General features: G+C 50.3%; 1 protein-coding gene across 1 annotated transcript in view; it reads right to left on the bottom strand.

Moving 5' to 3' along the window:
• WNT3 (Wnt family member 3) overlaps nucleotides 1-14,191 on the bottom strand; it is a 49,609-nt gene that overhangs the window by 8,313 nt on the left and 27,105 nt on the right. Inside the window, exon 2 of the mRNA XM_009937621.2 lies at nucleotides 2,380-2,621. Within this exon, the coding sequence (XP_009935923.2) occupies nucleotides 2,380-2,621 (242 nt within the window). The remainder of the gene's footprint in view (nucleotides 1-2,379; nucleotides 2,622-14,191) is intronic.

The raw sequence follows: 14,191 nt of genomic DNA, 5'->3' as shown, positions 1-14,191 counted from the left end.
TATTGCAGACATGATCTCCTCCTTCAGCTGAGAAAGCAGTGGCTGAAAAAGTCACGTTTTTCTCTGCGACTGCCCACGCTGCCAACTTTGGGAACGGCAGCGGCTTCCCCAGCGCTACGCGTTGCTGCGTAGATGAAGTGAGTCCCGTCCTGTCTCCGCTCGCCGATTTCCAAGGCAGCAGTGAAAAGACATTCGCACATTTTAAAAAATGTAAAGAATAACCACAGTCAAATGGGTTGGACTTTGATGTATCGTTATTTGCAGATGAGACTGTTTATTTTTAACTGCTCTACTTGCAGGTTACTGAGACACGAGCAGAAATACATTTTTCAAGCGAATTGCCTGACTGTACTGTCTAAGGGACTACTGATGCGTCGCGGCGTGGTCGGGAGAGCTGTGTAACAAATGTGCTCAGTAATTTTTTGCCATCTGTCAGAAGAGTGTCAGAGCTATGGGTGATATTTCACTGTGTCAGCTCGGGGCGCACAGAAATGTTGAGGCTTGTCCACATGTGGGGTTTCGCTCTGGTCCCTGCAGCTGAAAGAATCTTAAAATATTCTTCATAAATTCAAAGTTCAGTTTGCTCGTTACGGGGAGGATGGTTCAAATCCAATTCCTAAGTGCTTTCATGCTGACAGAAATGGTGGTGAGAGATCTTCAGTGCCTGAATGCTGGAACAGTTCTTTCATAGCATGTTTAACTTTTTATGATAGTTTTTTATGAGAGTTTTTAAGAAAATTAAAACTTTCTGATCTTGTAAGTGCTGAAGTTTAGACTGTGCTTTTATTAGGCAGCAAGTTCTAGTGTGGCAAGCCTTGGTGACAAGTTATTTAACAGTAAATACAAGAGTTACCCCAAAATACATCCTGGCAAACCAGAGGAGAATTGAATTTCGTGGTCCCTGTGAGCACTCTAATACGACCTAACAAGCCTGATTTCCGCGCAGAGTTGCACTTTAACCCAGAGGAGTCATCTGCACTGAAATGTGCCACTGGTGTGCCAGGAAACGGTACCGCGACTGGAAGGCTGAGGTGTGAAAAAGATATGAACTGTTCATATGCAGCATATTATCGCTTTGTAAGAAAGATTCACAGGGGATAGGCACACTCCAGGAGACCATTTGGAAACAGTTTAATGTCCCAGCTTTCAACCCTAACTTCTCCAGTTCCTTAAAGGCTGTACAGTAAGATTCCCATTTCCAAAGCATCACTGGAAAGAATAATTTCTTTTCACAAAAAAGGCTTCACTGGACTACAGAGACTCAGTGCGTGTCGATACCAATGAAGCTAAGCTTGGGAAATGGTTTTGGTTGCATTTATGAAGTTGTGGAACCAAGACGTTGTCTGTGGACGTCGCTTGCGCTAACCTTGGCATGGAGTCAACAAAGTCCATGGGACAGGATGGAGAGAAGGGGAGCTTTATCCACCATTTGGTTCATTTTCACGGAAATGCTTTTTAACCTCAGGTCTTGGATTGCTAACGGGACACCTGAGACGTGGGGTAGGTTATCTGCCACCAACGTCCTCCAGCACCCTCCTTTCAGGCCACGCGTGGCTGCAGGCTGGTGGTACAGGTGCCCAGATGTCTGGGGCCCAACATCTCGCTTTTCTCAGTGTAATGCCCAGGTGGTGACCTCATTGGGAATCCCAGCTTTGTCGTGCCTCATCAACGTGCTTCCAGACTGCCTGATTCCAGTGGGTCTAGCAGTGTGGCTTTTCAGGGGAAGGTGATGAAGAAGAGCAAGCACGTGTGTTTGGAGAGAGGAGAGGGAAAATACATTTATTCTCCCTCCTTTTGTTCCCAGCCCTGACTGTTATGGGCTCATCTGTGAAAAGTTATGTTGAAATTCCAACTAAACCTGACCAGGACCATGGATTTCTACCATGGCTCCTCACTGGCGAGGAAACTTCTGCCCACTGGCCTCCTGGGGTAGGCAGTGCACACTGCAAAGGGCCTGCCTTGACCCCAAGGAACTTGACCGCAACCCCTCTCCCTGGATTTTCCCCTGGGTCTGCTGGACCCTGTTGTTTGGGTGCGCAGCATGCCCTGGGCTGGGAGGATGGAGCCCACAATTCCAGAACATGTGAGCATGCACGGGGCTAGGCCTTCCCCTTCCTGCACGTTATCCTACCCGGCCCGACTGAGAGCTCCTGGGATGGGAACAGACACTTCCCTCATTACCCCTACCCCTTTTGATGCAACACACCAAAAGATTGGAAAAAAAAATTGGAAAAATTAGAGTTGAAAGCTAGGACATCAGACTCTTTCCCCAGTGTGTTCCCAGTAGGACATTCACGACGTGTCCAAAAGCTGAGATGTGACATCTCTACCCACCCTGGCAAACCCATTCCCCCACAGCCCCCCAGCTTCGCTGTTTACCTTTGTCCAGGACCGGCCCGAAGATGGCCAGGCTGTCGTCGATGGTGGTGCAGTTCCAGCGGCGGCCCCGGAACTGGTGCTGGCACTCCTGGATGCCCAGCTTCACCCCCTCAGCCACACTGGGCATGATCTCAATGTAGTTGCGGCAGAAGCGGAGCTGCTTGGGGACGAGGCCGGGGATGGAACCGCAGAGGATGGGCTGGGACCCCAGGGAGCTGTACTGCTGACCTAGTGCAAGGGACCTGCAAGGGACAGAGGACAGCGTGAGGGCTGGGAAACCAGCTGGCACTACTGGTCCTGCCCCCGCGACTGTCCCAGCAGGAATTTGATGACCCAAGATGAGTAATAGTTCAGCCAGACGAAGTACCGAAAAAGAGGGATTTTATAAGAAAAAAAGAGACTTCCTACTGAATGGCAGTGATGTGATCTTCACACCTGAAGACCCTGGTGCTTTGTGAGCACAGAGGGAGGGACTCAGCTCCCTGCATGGAGGCACCTAGAGCCATGCAGTGTCCTCCCAAGTGTCTCAGACATCCCCATGGGGCTGGTGGATCTGGCAAAGGACCTGCAAGGAGCTGTATCTGGGGGAGCAACACCTGGACGCTGGGGAATACCCTGAGGTGTCTCAGCTGTCAGGAGACACTGACGTGAGAGCTGATGAATTGTGGCCAAGGTGAGAAGTGTCCTATCCAAAGCCAAGTTCGTCAGCAGAGGGATCACCATTTACTGGACAAGGGCTGCTCTGGGGTCAGGCACGTCAATGCCACGCGTCCCAGGCTGTCTTGACACCTGTGCAGGTGGTCCCAGCAGAGACTGACCCACCACGGTTCCACCCTGATGGACATCAGCCTCTAGCTGCAGCTGTGAGTCAGGCAGATGTGCTGGTACATGGTGGACGTGCTGGAGGGCAGATTTGAGAGGACCTTTTCCTAGTGGTCCAAGGACCTGCAAATTGCTCAGCATTAAATACGTGGGTCAAATTGCTTATTTGGCCAGAAGTTGTTACTGAAGGGTGAAAACACATAATTGCTCAAAGAAGCACTGAGATCACAGAATCACAGAATCACAGAGTGGTCGGGGTTGGCAGGGCCCTCTGTGGGTCACCCAGTCCAACCCCCTGCCCAAGCAGGGTCACCCAGAGCAGGCTGCACAGCACCGCGTCCAGGCAGGGCTGGAATATCTCCAGAGAAGGAGACTCCACAGCCTCCCTGGGCAGCCTGGGCCAGGGCTCCGGCACCCTCAGAGGGTGCTCATCTCTGCTGAAGACACTGAATGAGAAGACCTTACTCCCACCCTGGCTGGGAAGCGCATGCCCCTAATCCTTGCCCCAGTGCTGTCTTCTGCCACAGCTCCCTGCTCAACCATCTCTCAGCCCTGTTTCTCCTGCACCTCCCTGCCCACCTACCCAGCAGTGGGGCAGCTGCCTGAGACTTCAGGACCGTAGGCCTGCATGGGATGTTTTGACTCCATCTCCCACACCCTTGGATGGAACTTACAGAAGAGGAGCAACCAGATATGGTTGGGAGGCAACACAACGCAATGGGCAGCTCACTAGGACTGGTTCCCAGAGCTGCTTTGTGCTTCCAGCTCCCGCCAAGTGCAATCTGATGTGGGGGAGCTCAGCACTGCTGGGAAGACCGGGCAGCTCCAAGCAACAGTTCTGAACAACCTTAACTTCATTCTCCATCCAGAAAGGCCAGCAACATGGGGAACAGGCAGGAGAGCGTGTTGTGTTTCTCCAGACACGCACTCTCGCAGACGGACTCCAGCCTCATGGGGTGGCACACTGTGAGATGCTTGCTCCTGTCTGGGTTTGCACAGTGGTGGAAGTGAAGTCCATACTCAGTGTCAGAGTTCACCAGGATGTGTCTGCAGCAGCAGTTTCTCTCAGCAGTGGTGGTGGAGGGTTGGCCTGGTGTGCTGGCCGTGAGCTCCACACCATGTAGGTTAGTTCTGCTGTAGCTCACCGGTGTAAACCTTTTTTATCTGGATAAGGAGTTTGGCCCCTCAGGGAGCCCTCAGAAAGCAGCAGTGGCCTCGAGGGCGTAAGAGCTGGGACTTCCCATGAAGCTCCAGGGAACTCCTGGGAGGACCCATCCTCCCATTCAACCACAGACTTCGTCAAATCCCTTCTTTAAACCCCTGAGTCATCTCACAATAGACTTCCCTGCCTGGAAATGCCAGATGGAGATGTGCAGTTAGTTTTGGTCCCTCTGTTTTGAGGTTGGCTTTGCGACCTGTTGTGTGAGAGAGGCCCCTGGGGAGGGTGGAGACTGCTCTTGGTTGCACATGGTCACACACCCAGCTGGTGAAGTTGCTTACTCACATACAGGAATCCATCTGCTTTTGATGACCCAGTCCAAGCTTTGCCACCTTTTCTTTTCTTCCTCTTTTGCGTGATCTCCATCATTCCTAAGTGTCTGCTCTGAATTTTCCTCATTGATGATTACTGAGACCACCTCCTCTCCAGTCATCACCTAATTTTAATTTTTATTCTTATGTCAATGAACTTGTGATTTCCCCACTGCTGATCCTTCTTAGACAAATACAAAAAACCTCACTCCTCTTGGGCCATCACTCCATCTCCGCAGAAGTCCTGGGCAGGCACACTGGTCAGGGCGCTGGGGCTAAGGTGCTGCAGCTCTGCTCTGACCTCCTGGGTCCCACGGACTGACGATTTCTCTATACGGTGGCTGAGATGTGAAGATGAAACAAAACCGATTTGAAATCCAGATCTGAGATGCCAGGGCCATGTCTTGGTTCTGTGTGGCTCTAACACAGAAGTCACACGAGCTCATGGAGGGGGAGCAAATACATCAGGAGAGGAAGTATCACAGGGTGAATTTGGAATAGATGGAGGACATGGACAATTTTTAAAATTTTTAAAGCACAAAACATGACTCCAAGGCTGGCAGCTGCAGGAGCAACAGACCCCACATTTCCCCGTCTTTCTTTCAATGGCAGTGTCCTTCCTTCCTGCCTGACCCTACGTTTCTTTAGCTCCCATCGTGTCACAGGGAAACAGACATTTTGTACCGCTGCTCCGCTGCCCCTAGCTTTACCCGCAGAAGGTGACCGACGCGTTTTCCCAGCATCAACGCGCACACTCAAGGGCAGGAGCCACGAAAGGCAGACAGCTCTGCTTGGCTGGGAGACTCCCTTTCATCGCGGCGTGTACGAGTGTGAGCGGACAGATGTGCACATAAAGGTAGGCTTTTGTGTGAGTGCAGTGCGCAACACGAGGAGCATGAGTGCCTATGGCAACTGCAAGGGAAATCCCTTTTCTCTTTCTCTGCTTAATCCCTTAAGTCTCTCAGGAGTTCTGACACTGTCTGTCAGGCCAGTGACTCCTTTTGTTCCACCCGGTAGAGACAGACATAGCAGAGTCGTGGACCCAGCAGTCTCGAGTAGGCTCTCCATGGTTCCCATTGGTCTGGGAAGAGCTTTTGAAGCCCTGGGAGTGAGTGGTCTTGTGCAGATCCTCTCTCTGCAATGGCCGGCAGGTGCGTCCATGAAGAGGGGACTCGTGTCTTTGCACTGCGTGGAAGATGCTGTGCCCAACCTCTCAACTTCATCCTTCCGACAGAGGTGGCCAGCAAACTCATCTTCTGTTTGGGCCACTGGTTGGAAGGACACAAGGTATAAAGAGAAATTAGTCCTAGTAGTATTTGAAAGTAGCAGGATTTTGCCAGATTAGAACTGTGCCAAGACATATGAAAAGGAGTTTTTGGGATGAACACTAAGAGAGGTTTCCTGCCATGGAGAGCAAAACCTGCGAGGACATTTCTTCTTTCCTCTCTGCAGGGGACTGGAAGCTGCATTGCTCAGCACACTCAGGACTGGAGTACAGTGTGCCACAGGCTGCCCATCCGCGTTGGGTTTTACCAGCCAGAGCTGCTCCTCCTGTGGAGCGGGGGGATTGAGAACTTCACTGGGCTGACGCCTGCTTGGCTGCTGTCTGGCAAAAAATCAACTTCTTGGAAAGACGTTTCTCCATCCACTGCTCTGTGTGTGCAGGGCACAGTGAGGGCTGACCCGAAGGGTTTGCTCACACATGAGTCACATCCCAGTTTCATGATGAAAAAGAAGGAAAGTGAAGTACCAGGAGGAGAACAGCTTCCTGGGAAACGATCTGACGTGGTCACCACTTTTGCTTTCTTCCACAGTCCTATAAAGCTCTTACCATCTTTAATGGATCCTGGGAGCCCCTGGATGGACAGAAACCTGGGTTTTCCTGTCTCAGCCCTGGAAAATATTGACATTTGTGCGAGGAGCGTATTCCAAGCTCCAGCGAGCTCCAACGTGGGGCAGCATCTGTGCTTGCTGTGACTGCCTGAGGTCAATGTTGCAGCTTTTCACTTGAAATGCAGGGAGAAAATTTCTGGGATGTGCTGCTAAAGGAGTGTCTTCTATCTCTAAACTCATCAGCTGAAAGCAGATGAATCTGAAGAGCAATTTTGGTTTTTTCCCACTGTCTGAAGGACACCACCAGCCCTGCGGGCAGCTGGGCAGGAAGCTCTGGGCTGCAGAGCTGCATGTCTCCAAGGGTGCCATGGAGCTGGAGACTTCCTGCATTGCAGCTCTTCTTCACCTCTCCCGAGGGATCTCCCACGTGAATGTAGACATGCTATAGGGATCCCGTACCCCACTGTGCCGTTTTCCTTGACAGAACTGTTAGAAGGAGCTTATATTTTCAACCCTGGAGCCCCTGGCTCGCCTGGAGGTCCGTGCAGAACTACATGGCTACGAGCATTGCGCAGAGGATGCTGGTGGTGGTGGCTCCAGTGATGGAGGGAGGTCACTGCAACCGCTGTGCCCGCGGGACGTGTAGGTTAGCAAGTACCGTGTGCTCACAGACTCAGATTTCCTTTGGCTCCCTCCTGCCCCGGAGCCAGAGCAAACCTGTGCAAAGAGCCAGCTCCCTTCAGGGCTCTGCCGTGTGAGTGCTGGGGGGCCATGACACTGTTGCCTGCTCCCTCTGTCTCAGCATCAGTTAAATAATTTTTTTTCCTAAATGCTTTGAGGGCAATGGCTAGCAGAAGTCCTTGGGGGCTCCAAGGACCTGGTAGAAATGAAGCTTATTTTTAAACCATGATATTTCCTCCCACAGCAGCTCAGGTCACTGCAGCATAATATTCCAAGGCAAACATCCGTCCTCCTTCTGCCCTCTAACATCTCCTCAATGCCCCACATCTATCCCTGCAATTCTTACAACACACGGGGAAAACTATGAATCAGCAGGACAAAACTAGATCACAGTTCAGATCTCGTTTGCCACTCGCTGTCTTGGAAAAAACCTTTCTCTGCCTGGAGGGCTTTTCATTGTACTATTTTTAGCCATATTTGGCATTTTCCAGTTCTGGGCCATGTTCTGCTTAAAATGGACAATTGCACAGGCTGGCATCCCACTGTTTTACAGTGGCCCAGGGGTGATACACTGAAATACACATTGGGAGCCAGGAGTCTTCATGCTGGCTCTTTCCCTTTATTTAGTGCTGCATGAGCCCTTCCCAGCTCCCGCGAATTTTGCCCTTTTCCCCTTCCTAGCAGAGGCATCATCATGCGCTCGCTTTTCAGGCAAGTAAAGGGCTGTGCAGAATCGCTGCAAGCAGAGGTGCGTGATGAATGCAAACCCTCCAGCTGGTGAGCCAGACGCTGTTCATTTTCTTGTGGTACATTTTGAACTCTCTATCCAGCTCAGCCTGATGCAATGCGCAAAACGTTTTTACCAAGTGGCAGATGTTCATTTTAAGCTCAGAGTTCATGAGCGTCACCCCAGCTTTGACAGAGGTGTCCTGGTACGCAAACAAGTGCCTTCAGCTCATAACTCTGTTCTGCTGCCTGCCCTTTGAGGGGGTATTGTGTCTGGTATAATATTAATATCTTTTAATTCTTGTAATTTGCTGACTGCAGCCCTTTGTGAACAGGGAAAGACACAAATTCTTGGGTTTGTCTGAAGATCAAGAGCAACAAGAAGGAAATTTTTGCAAGTCAAAGCATGCAATATATATGCACATATGAGCCTGAGAAATGCCAGGTCTTGACTGAATATGGAGATCAGACAAAAAGATGACAGAATTCAAATAAGGAACATTGCAGTTTACTAGGGAATGGGATAGCTTTAATGAATCCCATGCCTTTGCTCATAAATCACCGACTATTTTACCTCTGCTGAACATGTCTTGAGTTTTGAGTTTTACTGTAGAGCAGGCACTTGTGTCATAGAATCATAGCATGGTTTGGGTCGGAAGGGACCTTAAAGATCATCTGGTTCTAACCCACCTGCCATGAGCAGGGACACCTTCCACCAGCCCAGGGTGCTCAGAGCTCCATCCAACCTGGCCTTGAACGCTGCCAGGGAGGGGGCAGCCACAGCTCCTCTGGGCAGGCTGGGCCAGGGTTTCACCATCCTCATGGTGAAGAATTTCCTCCTAATATCTAATCTAAATCTGTCCTCTTTTAACTTAGAGCTGTTTCCCCTTGTCCTATCACTACACACCCTTGTGAAAAGCCCCTCTCCATCCTTCCTGTAGGCCCCTTCAGGTACTGGAAGCTGCTCTAAGGTCACCCCGGAGCCTTCTCTTCTCCAGGCTGAACAGCCCCAGCTCCCTCAGCCTGTCCTCGCAGGAGAGGTGCTCCAGCCCTCGGATCGTCTTCGTGGCCTCCTCTGCACCCGCTCCAACACAACCATGTCCTTCTTATGTTGGGGGCTCCAGAGCTGGACACAGGACTGCAGGTGTGGTCTCACGAGAGCGGAGCCTCAGGCCTCTCACGCTGGCCACAGGATGTGTCCTGTGTATGAGATATCACTGTTACTGTAGACTCTCCACCAAACTTTGCAATCATTGGTGGGCTCTACAAAACAGATAGGAATTTGGATTTTTTAAAAAAAGAGGTTCAACTGCTTGAGCATTACAGACTGATCCCCCAGAAACGGCCGTGTCCCATGGGCAGGAGTGTGGATGTAAGCTTTTGCTGTATTACTGCCCTGGAAAGTCCCTGTAGACTTTACACAACAGTGTAATGTGACCTCTTGAATAAGAGACTTTTTTTTCCAGTTGGTATGTTTGAAAATTACCTCATTAAATAGTGTGTATGAATTGCATGATCTGCACAAAATTCAGCAGCCCACAAGTTCCAATTAAGATTCTCCCTGAATTCAGCCACACCTAAGGGCTAGAAACCTTTCTGAAACCTTCACAAAGGCAAAAGTTCAACCCGGGAATCACTCCCAAGCCTAGAAATAGGTTCCAGAGGGACAGCTGAGGGTATTTAAGTTCCTCCAGGTGATTTTTTTTTTTATTGTTCATGCAACCCAGTGGTGCCTCCCTTGATGAGTTGTGTCCTACCCACAGCTGCAGAGCCCTCTTCCAGCAGGCTCTTCTAGGAGGGCTCAATCCTTCCTCCAAGAACCACAGGACAGAGAGACATTCCCAGTGGTGGGGCAGTGCCCCATGGGAGGATCTTGCGAAGACATGGGGTGGGCAGCCCATGTTGTTCAGGGGCACACAGCACCAGCTGGTTAGAAATTTGGCAACCTGCTCCATTTGTGGAGAAATGTTGATTATTTCCAGCAGGAAACAAGGAGAAAACACTTTATGAGATGACCCTCTGATCATTGTACGAGGGTTGGACAGCATGTACACTGCCTATAATCCCAGCCGAAGGGAGAGGTGCCATTAATGCATGTGCTTTTATTTTGACACATCAGAATGATGATTTCTGCTAAACAAAGAATCCTGAAAAGAAATGGTGAGGAGAAGGCTGCTTAGGGTCTGAGGAATTAAAGGGAGGGGCTAGTGTTGTTTTATTTTAGCCTCTAATCAACACGGATGTTGAAGTAGCTATTGAAACACATCCCAGGCTAAATCTATGTTGTCAAATTAAAAGCCCCATATCTGCACAAAGGGGAAATTGTTCTTTTTAAACAAAAATTTTTTTTTCATATTGGCTGGATACCAAAGGGTCTGGTTATTCTGGAGTGATAATCTCATTTCCCTGTGACCTGTCACTCTACTGTACTGCAGGTCAGGAGGCAGCAAAGCTCAAGAAAGCCATGCTTAGAAGATGGTGCACCACCAAAGCAACACCTGGCCATGGCACTGGTTTAGGGGCGTCTCTAAGTGGGGCAAAGTATGACTATTCCACAGAAACTGCAAGCCCTCTGGCAGCTCACTGCCAGTCCTGCTGCCTGCAGCATGTGAGCAAGCTGATGCTGAAGTCTGCAGCAGCTGATCCACTCTGAATTCACTCCCGGGCTTGCTGTGAGCAGGTTTCCATCCTCCCCATCAACTACGTTGTTTGGAAACGGCATCAAAATAATGAAAGATCTTCTGCAAGAGGTGGAGGGATTGGGTGCTGCTAAGTATGAAGAACTGTCAAATCGCAGAGAGGCACCAGTGTAGTGGTGACTGTCATCTGCTGGTGTTCTGTTCAACGGGAAGCTGCAGTGGGGAAAGCCTGGGCTGCAGGAGACCCGCTCCAGCCTGTGGGATCTGCTGACAGAGACAGCAGAAGACAAATACACTCTTCAGTCTGGTCTGGGTCCTAGGAGCTCCCACCACTTCTTGGGAAGTGAAACAGTGCGTAATGGGTGGGAGAGAGTTGTTGTAAGCAACACTTGTATCAAAAAAATGCCTCAAGGTCACCTGAGATTGACAGTTCAAGCAGATGAGAAAAGAACAGGACTGGGCAGGCAGCAGCCTCCGAAAAGAGACGGAGCCAGCAATTCCTCTGGCCAGATGTGGGGTCTGCCTGGCTGAAGGGGGCTGAACATCAGGCTTGACTGTAGACATGCAACGTCTGGGGAGGCAGACTGCCCTGCCCTCCTGAGCTGGTGGATTTGCAGCTGGAAGCAGTGGTCGTGTGGCCATCTGGAAAGGCCTTGCTAAATCGTCTCCTGCAATCTGTTGGAACAAGGAAGGAGTGAGGTCCTCCCAAAGGCCCTGCTCTAACCACTCAATGTTGAATGGGTGATCTCAGCCCCACGGCTCAGTTGCTGATGCCAATGGCAGGGCTGGCCAGGCCAGTCTCCCGGGAGCGGAGAGGCCAAATTCTTCCAAGGTCCCTGAGATGGGGGTCCCCAGCCAGTTTCCTAAGCACTCGATAAACCTTGTCCCAGGTTATTGGTAACTGGGCATTGGAGCAGGGTGGTCAGTCTGGCAGAGACACTGCAGCAGGAGAATGAAGTGCCAGCGAGTGGATGGATGGTAGAGAAGGCGAGAAGAGACAGACTGGCAGAAGCTGGGTTACTTTAAACCCTGAGCATCTAAACCCAGGGAGTCATGAATGGTAAGGAGGTTGATGGGTGCAGTGATACAGCAAAAAGGGAGAGACAGAGAAGGAAAAAGCCAGGCGAGGCTGAAGGAAGCATCAAGGTGAGGGTTGGACGGAGGTAGCTGGGGAGGAGCTTGCCGTGCTCGGTGTGGGTGGGCCTCTGTGAGTGTTTACGCTCAGGGGAATATTAGCCATCATTTTATGTATTTCTTATTCTGTGATTTCAACCATTAAAAGAATTGCCAAAGAACACCCAGTAACAACTGAGCATCCCTCCTAAAGAGGACCATCCTGTTTGTGTTTTATCATCTTCCTCCACTCTAAAAAAAAGTCCCTATTGTCGGTGGGGTGTGGTTTCCCTGATTCCCTTTATAAAGTGCATCCAAATTCCCAGGTTTAATGAAGCTTAAGGGTATATAGGGGTGCAGGGGAGACGCACTACTCAAAACTCAAACATTAGTTCTGGGCTTATATCGTGAGATTGTTTCTTAGCTGGAAGTAGGAGTTACACATGGATGATGTGGTCAGTTTTTTCAGTGTCTAAACCCCAAATGTATTTTCTTCAGTCTCCCACTGACCTATCAGATAATCTGTGTCATATTTACCATCTCAAATGCCTGTATTTTGCAGATAATATCCACTGCTACTCACATGGTCGGAGAGTGCTAATTCCAAAATTGTCTCTGCTGGCCTGATTCTCATGGGCAGTCACAGGGTGCTCACACCAGTACCAGGCTGAGCCCACATGTGTCAAGCAGCCGCAGGATCCTCTTCCACTGAGCACATTTGGGTTGGGATGAGCGCATGGCACATGAGAGATGCCTGGCTGAATCCCACCTCTGCCAAGGAGATGCAAACTTGGTGTCTGAGGGTGATGTTCTAGTGGTGGGACAGTAATTCCGGGGCAGGACCATCACCTTCTAAAGTTGCTTCCAAGCATGCAGGCTTTGTTGTTGACACTCATGTTCTCTCTCTGAGGCTAAGGAGCCATAGGAAGAACTGACTTACTGCCACTCCATAATCTCCATCTAGATCACCACCGAATCTGGGACCTGACCCTCGGTGAGCGCTGGCCTATTTGACTCTTGGATATGCTGAACCAGTCCTCCTGGGTCTGGCCTGAACAAAATGTGTTGTAGGAATCCCTGGGCTCTGAAACTGGTGAAACAGGCACAGAGGGAATTCGCTGACCTCCTTGATGCACAGCACCCCAGGAAGCTCCACTCTGATGGGTGCAGGAGGAGGCAATGGCCTGCAGTCAATCTGAGCAGGTGCACAGAGTGATTGAGCTCTTGGTCAAAGACTCAGGGGGTTTTGGGGTTGAGAAGGAGAAGAGCAAATGCAGAAAAGAAGATGAAGGTGTCCAGCTGCAAAGGGTGTCTTCATCACTGTGGTGAAAATGATTCAGCTCTTCTAGAGTTAAAAACCTCACATTTACCACTGTTTCTCATCCCACAACTATTCCTGATGCACAGATCTCCAAAACCATCAAATTTCTGTGCTAATGTAACCCTGCCCAAGAAGATTGTGCTACCCTCCACCTGGCTGCGCGGAGCAATGCTCAGTGTAACTTCTCCAGCATGTCAACAAAAAAAGATCTTCCCTGCTGCGCAGAGCCCTAATCTTGCACCACTAAAATGTTTTCAAAACTCCTGATTAAATTATGTGAATTTTTGTGGGGCCGTCTGTTTCCTAGTACAAGGTTCACTCACAGTTTCTAATGGTGAAATGGCTGAACATGCCTAGTTTGAACCCAAATCAGCGGTTGCTCTCAACATCAATGAGGCAAACGAGTTACTGGGCTATGTCAGTGTGGGGTCAGCACATCAAGTTATTATCCGCTCCTGTTGGTGTTGGTGAGACCAGATTGGGAACTCTAGTTTTAGGTCCACTAGTGAACAGGGATGTATAGAAAGGGGACAGTGTCCAAGAGATGTGACCATGATGGTCAGGGGTGGAGAGACTGTGGTGTGCCAGGAGAGGTGGAGGGAGCTGGACTGGTTTAATATGTGGCAAAGGAGGCTGAGGGGCGCCTGACAAGAGCCTACAGCTACTTGCGGGCCAGTTGCAAATGTGATGGACCCAAACTCTTCCCAGTGGTACCAGATGATGTAACAAGGGAAGACTAGAAGTGGAGCTTAGAAGTTTAGGCTGGGCATTAGGAAAAATTCCTTTTCCAGTTGCCCAGCAAAATGGGGGGGGGTGTCCATCCATGGGATTTTGTGGAGTTCTGCTGAACAAAGACCCTGCTGCCCTGGGATGGTTCTGGGGATGGCTCTGCTCCAGGGGAGTTTGGACTACAGAGCCATAAAGGTCCCTTCCCACCAGCACTGCTGTGACTTGGCATAACAGGCTGTGATTCTGGGGCAGAAGGGGAAGCGTCCATCCCCTTGGTGGCACAACTGTCATCTCTGGCAGTCATGCAGGAGTATGATGGCAGAGGCTGCATGAGGAGGATGGGACACAACCTGGGACTGAGAAGGAGGATGATGGGAGAACACAGCCCCTGGGAGGATGATGAAGGCTGCAAAAGCCT

The sequence above is a fragment of the Opisthocomus hoazin genome, chromosome 26 (assembly GCF_030867145.1).
Source record: "Opisthocomus hoazin isolate bOpiHoa1 chromosome 26, bOpiHoa1.hap1, whole genome shotgun sequence".
Lineage (NCBI taxonomy): Eukaryota > Metazoa > Chordata > Aves > Opisthocomiformes > Opisthocomidae > Opisthocomus > Opisthocomus hoazin.
Note: the sequence above shows the minus strand (reverse complement) of the source record. Positions and strands in the feature narration are given on the sequence as shown.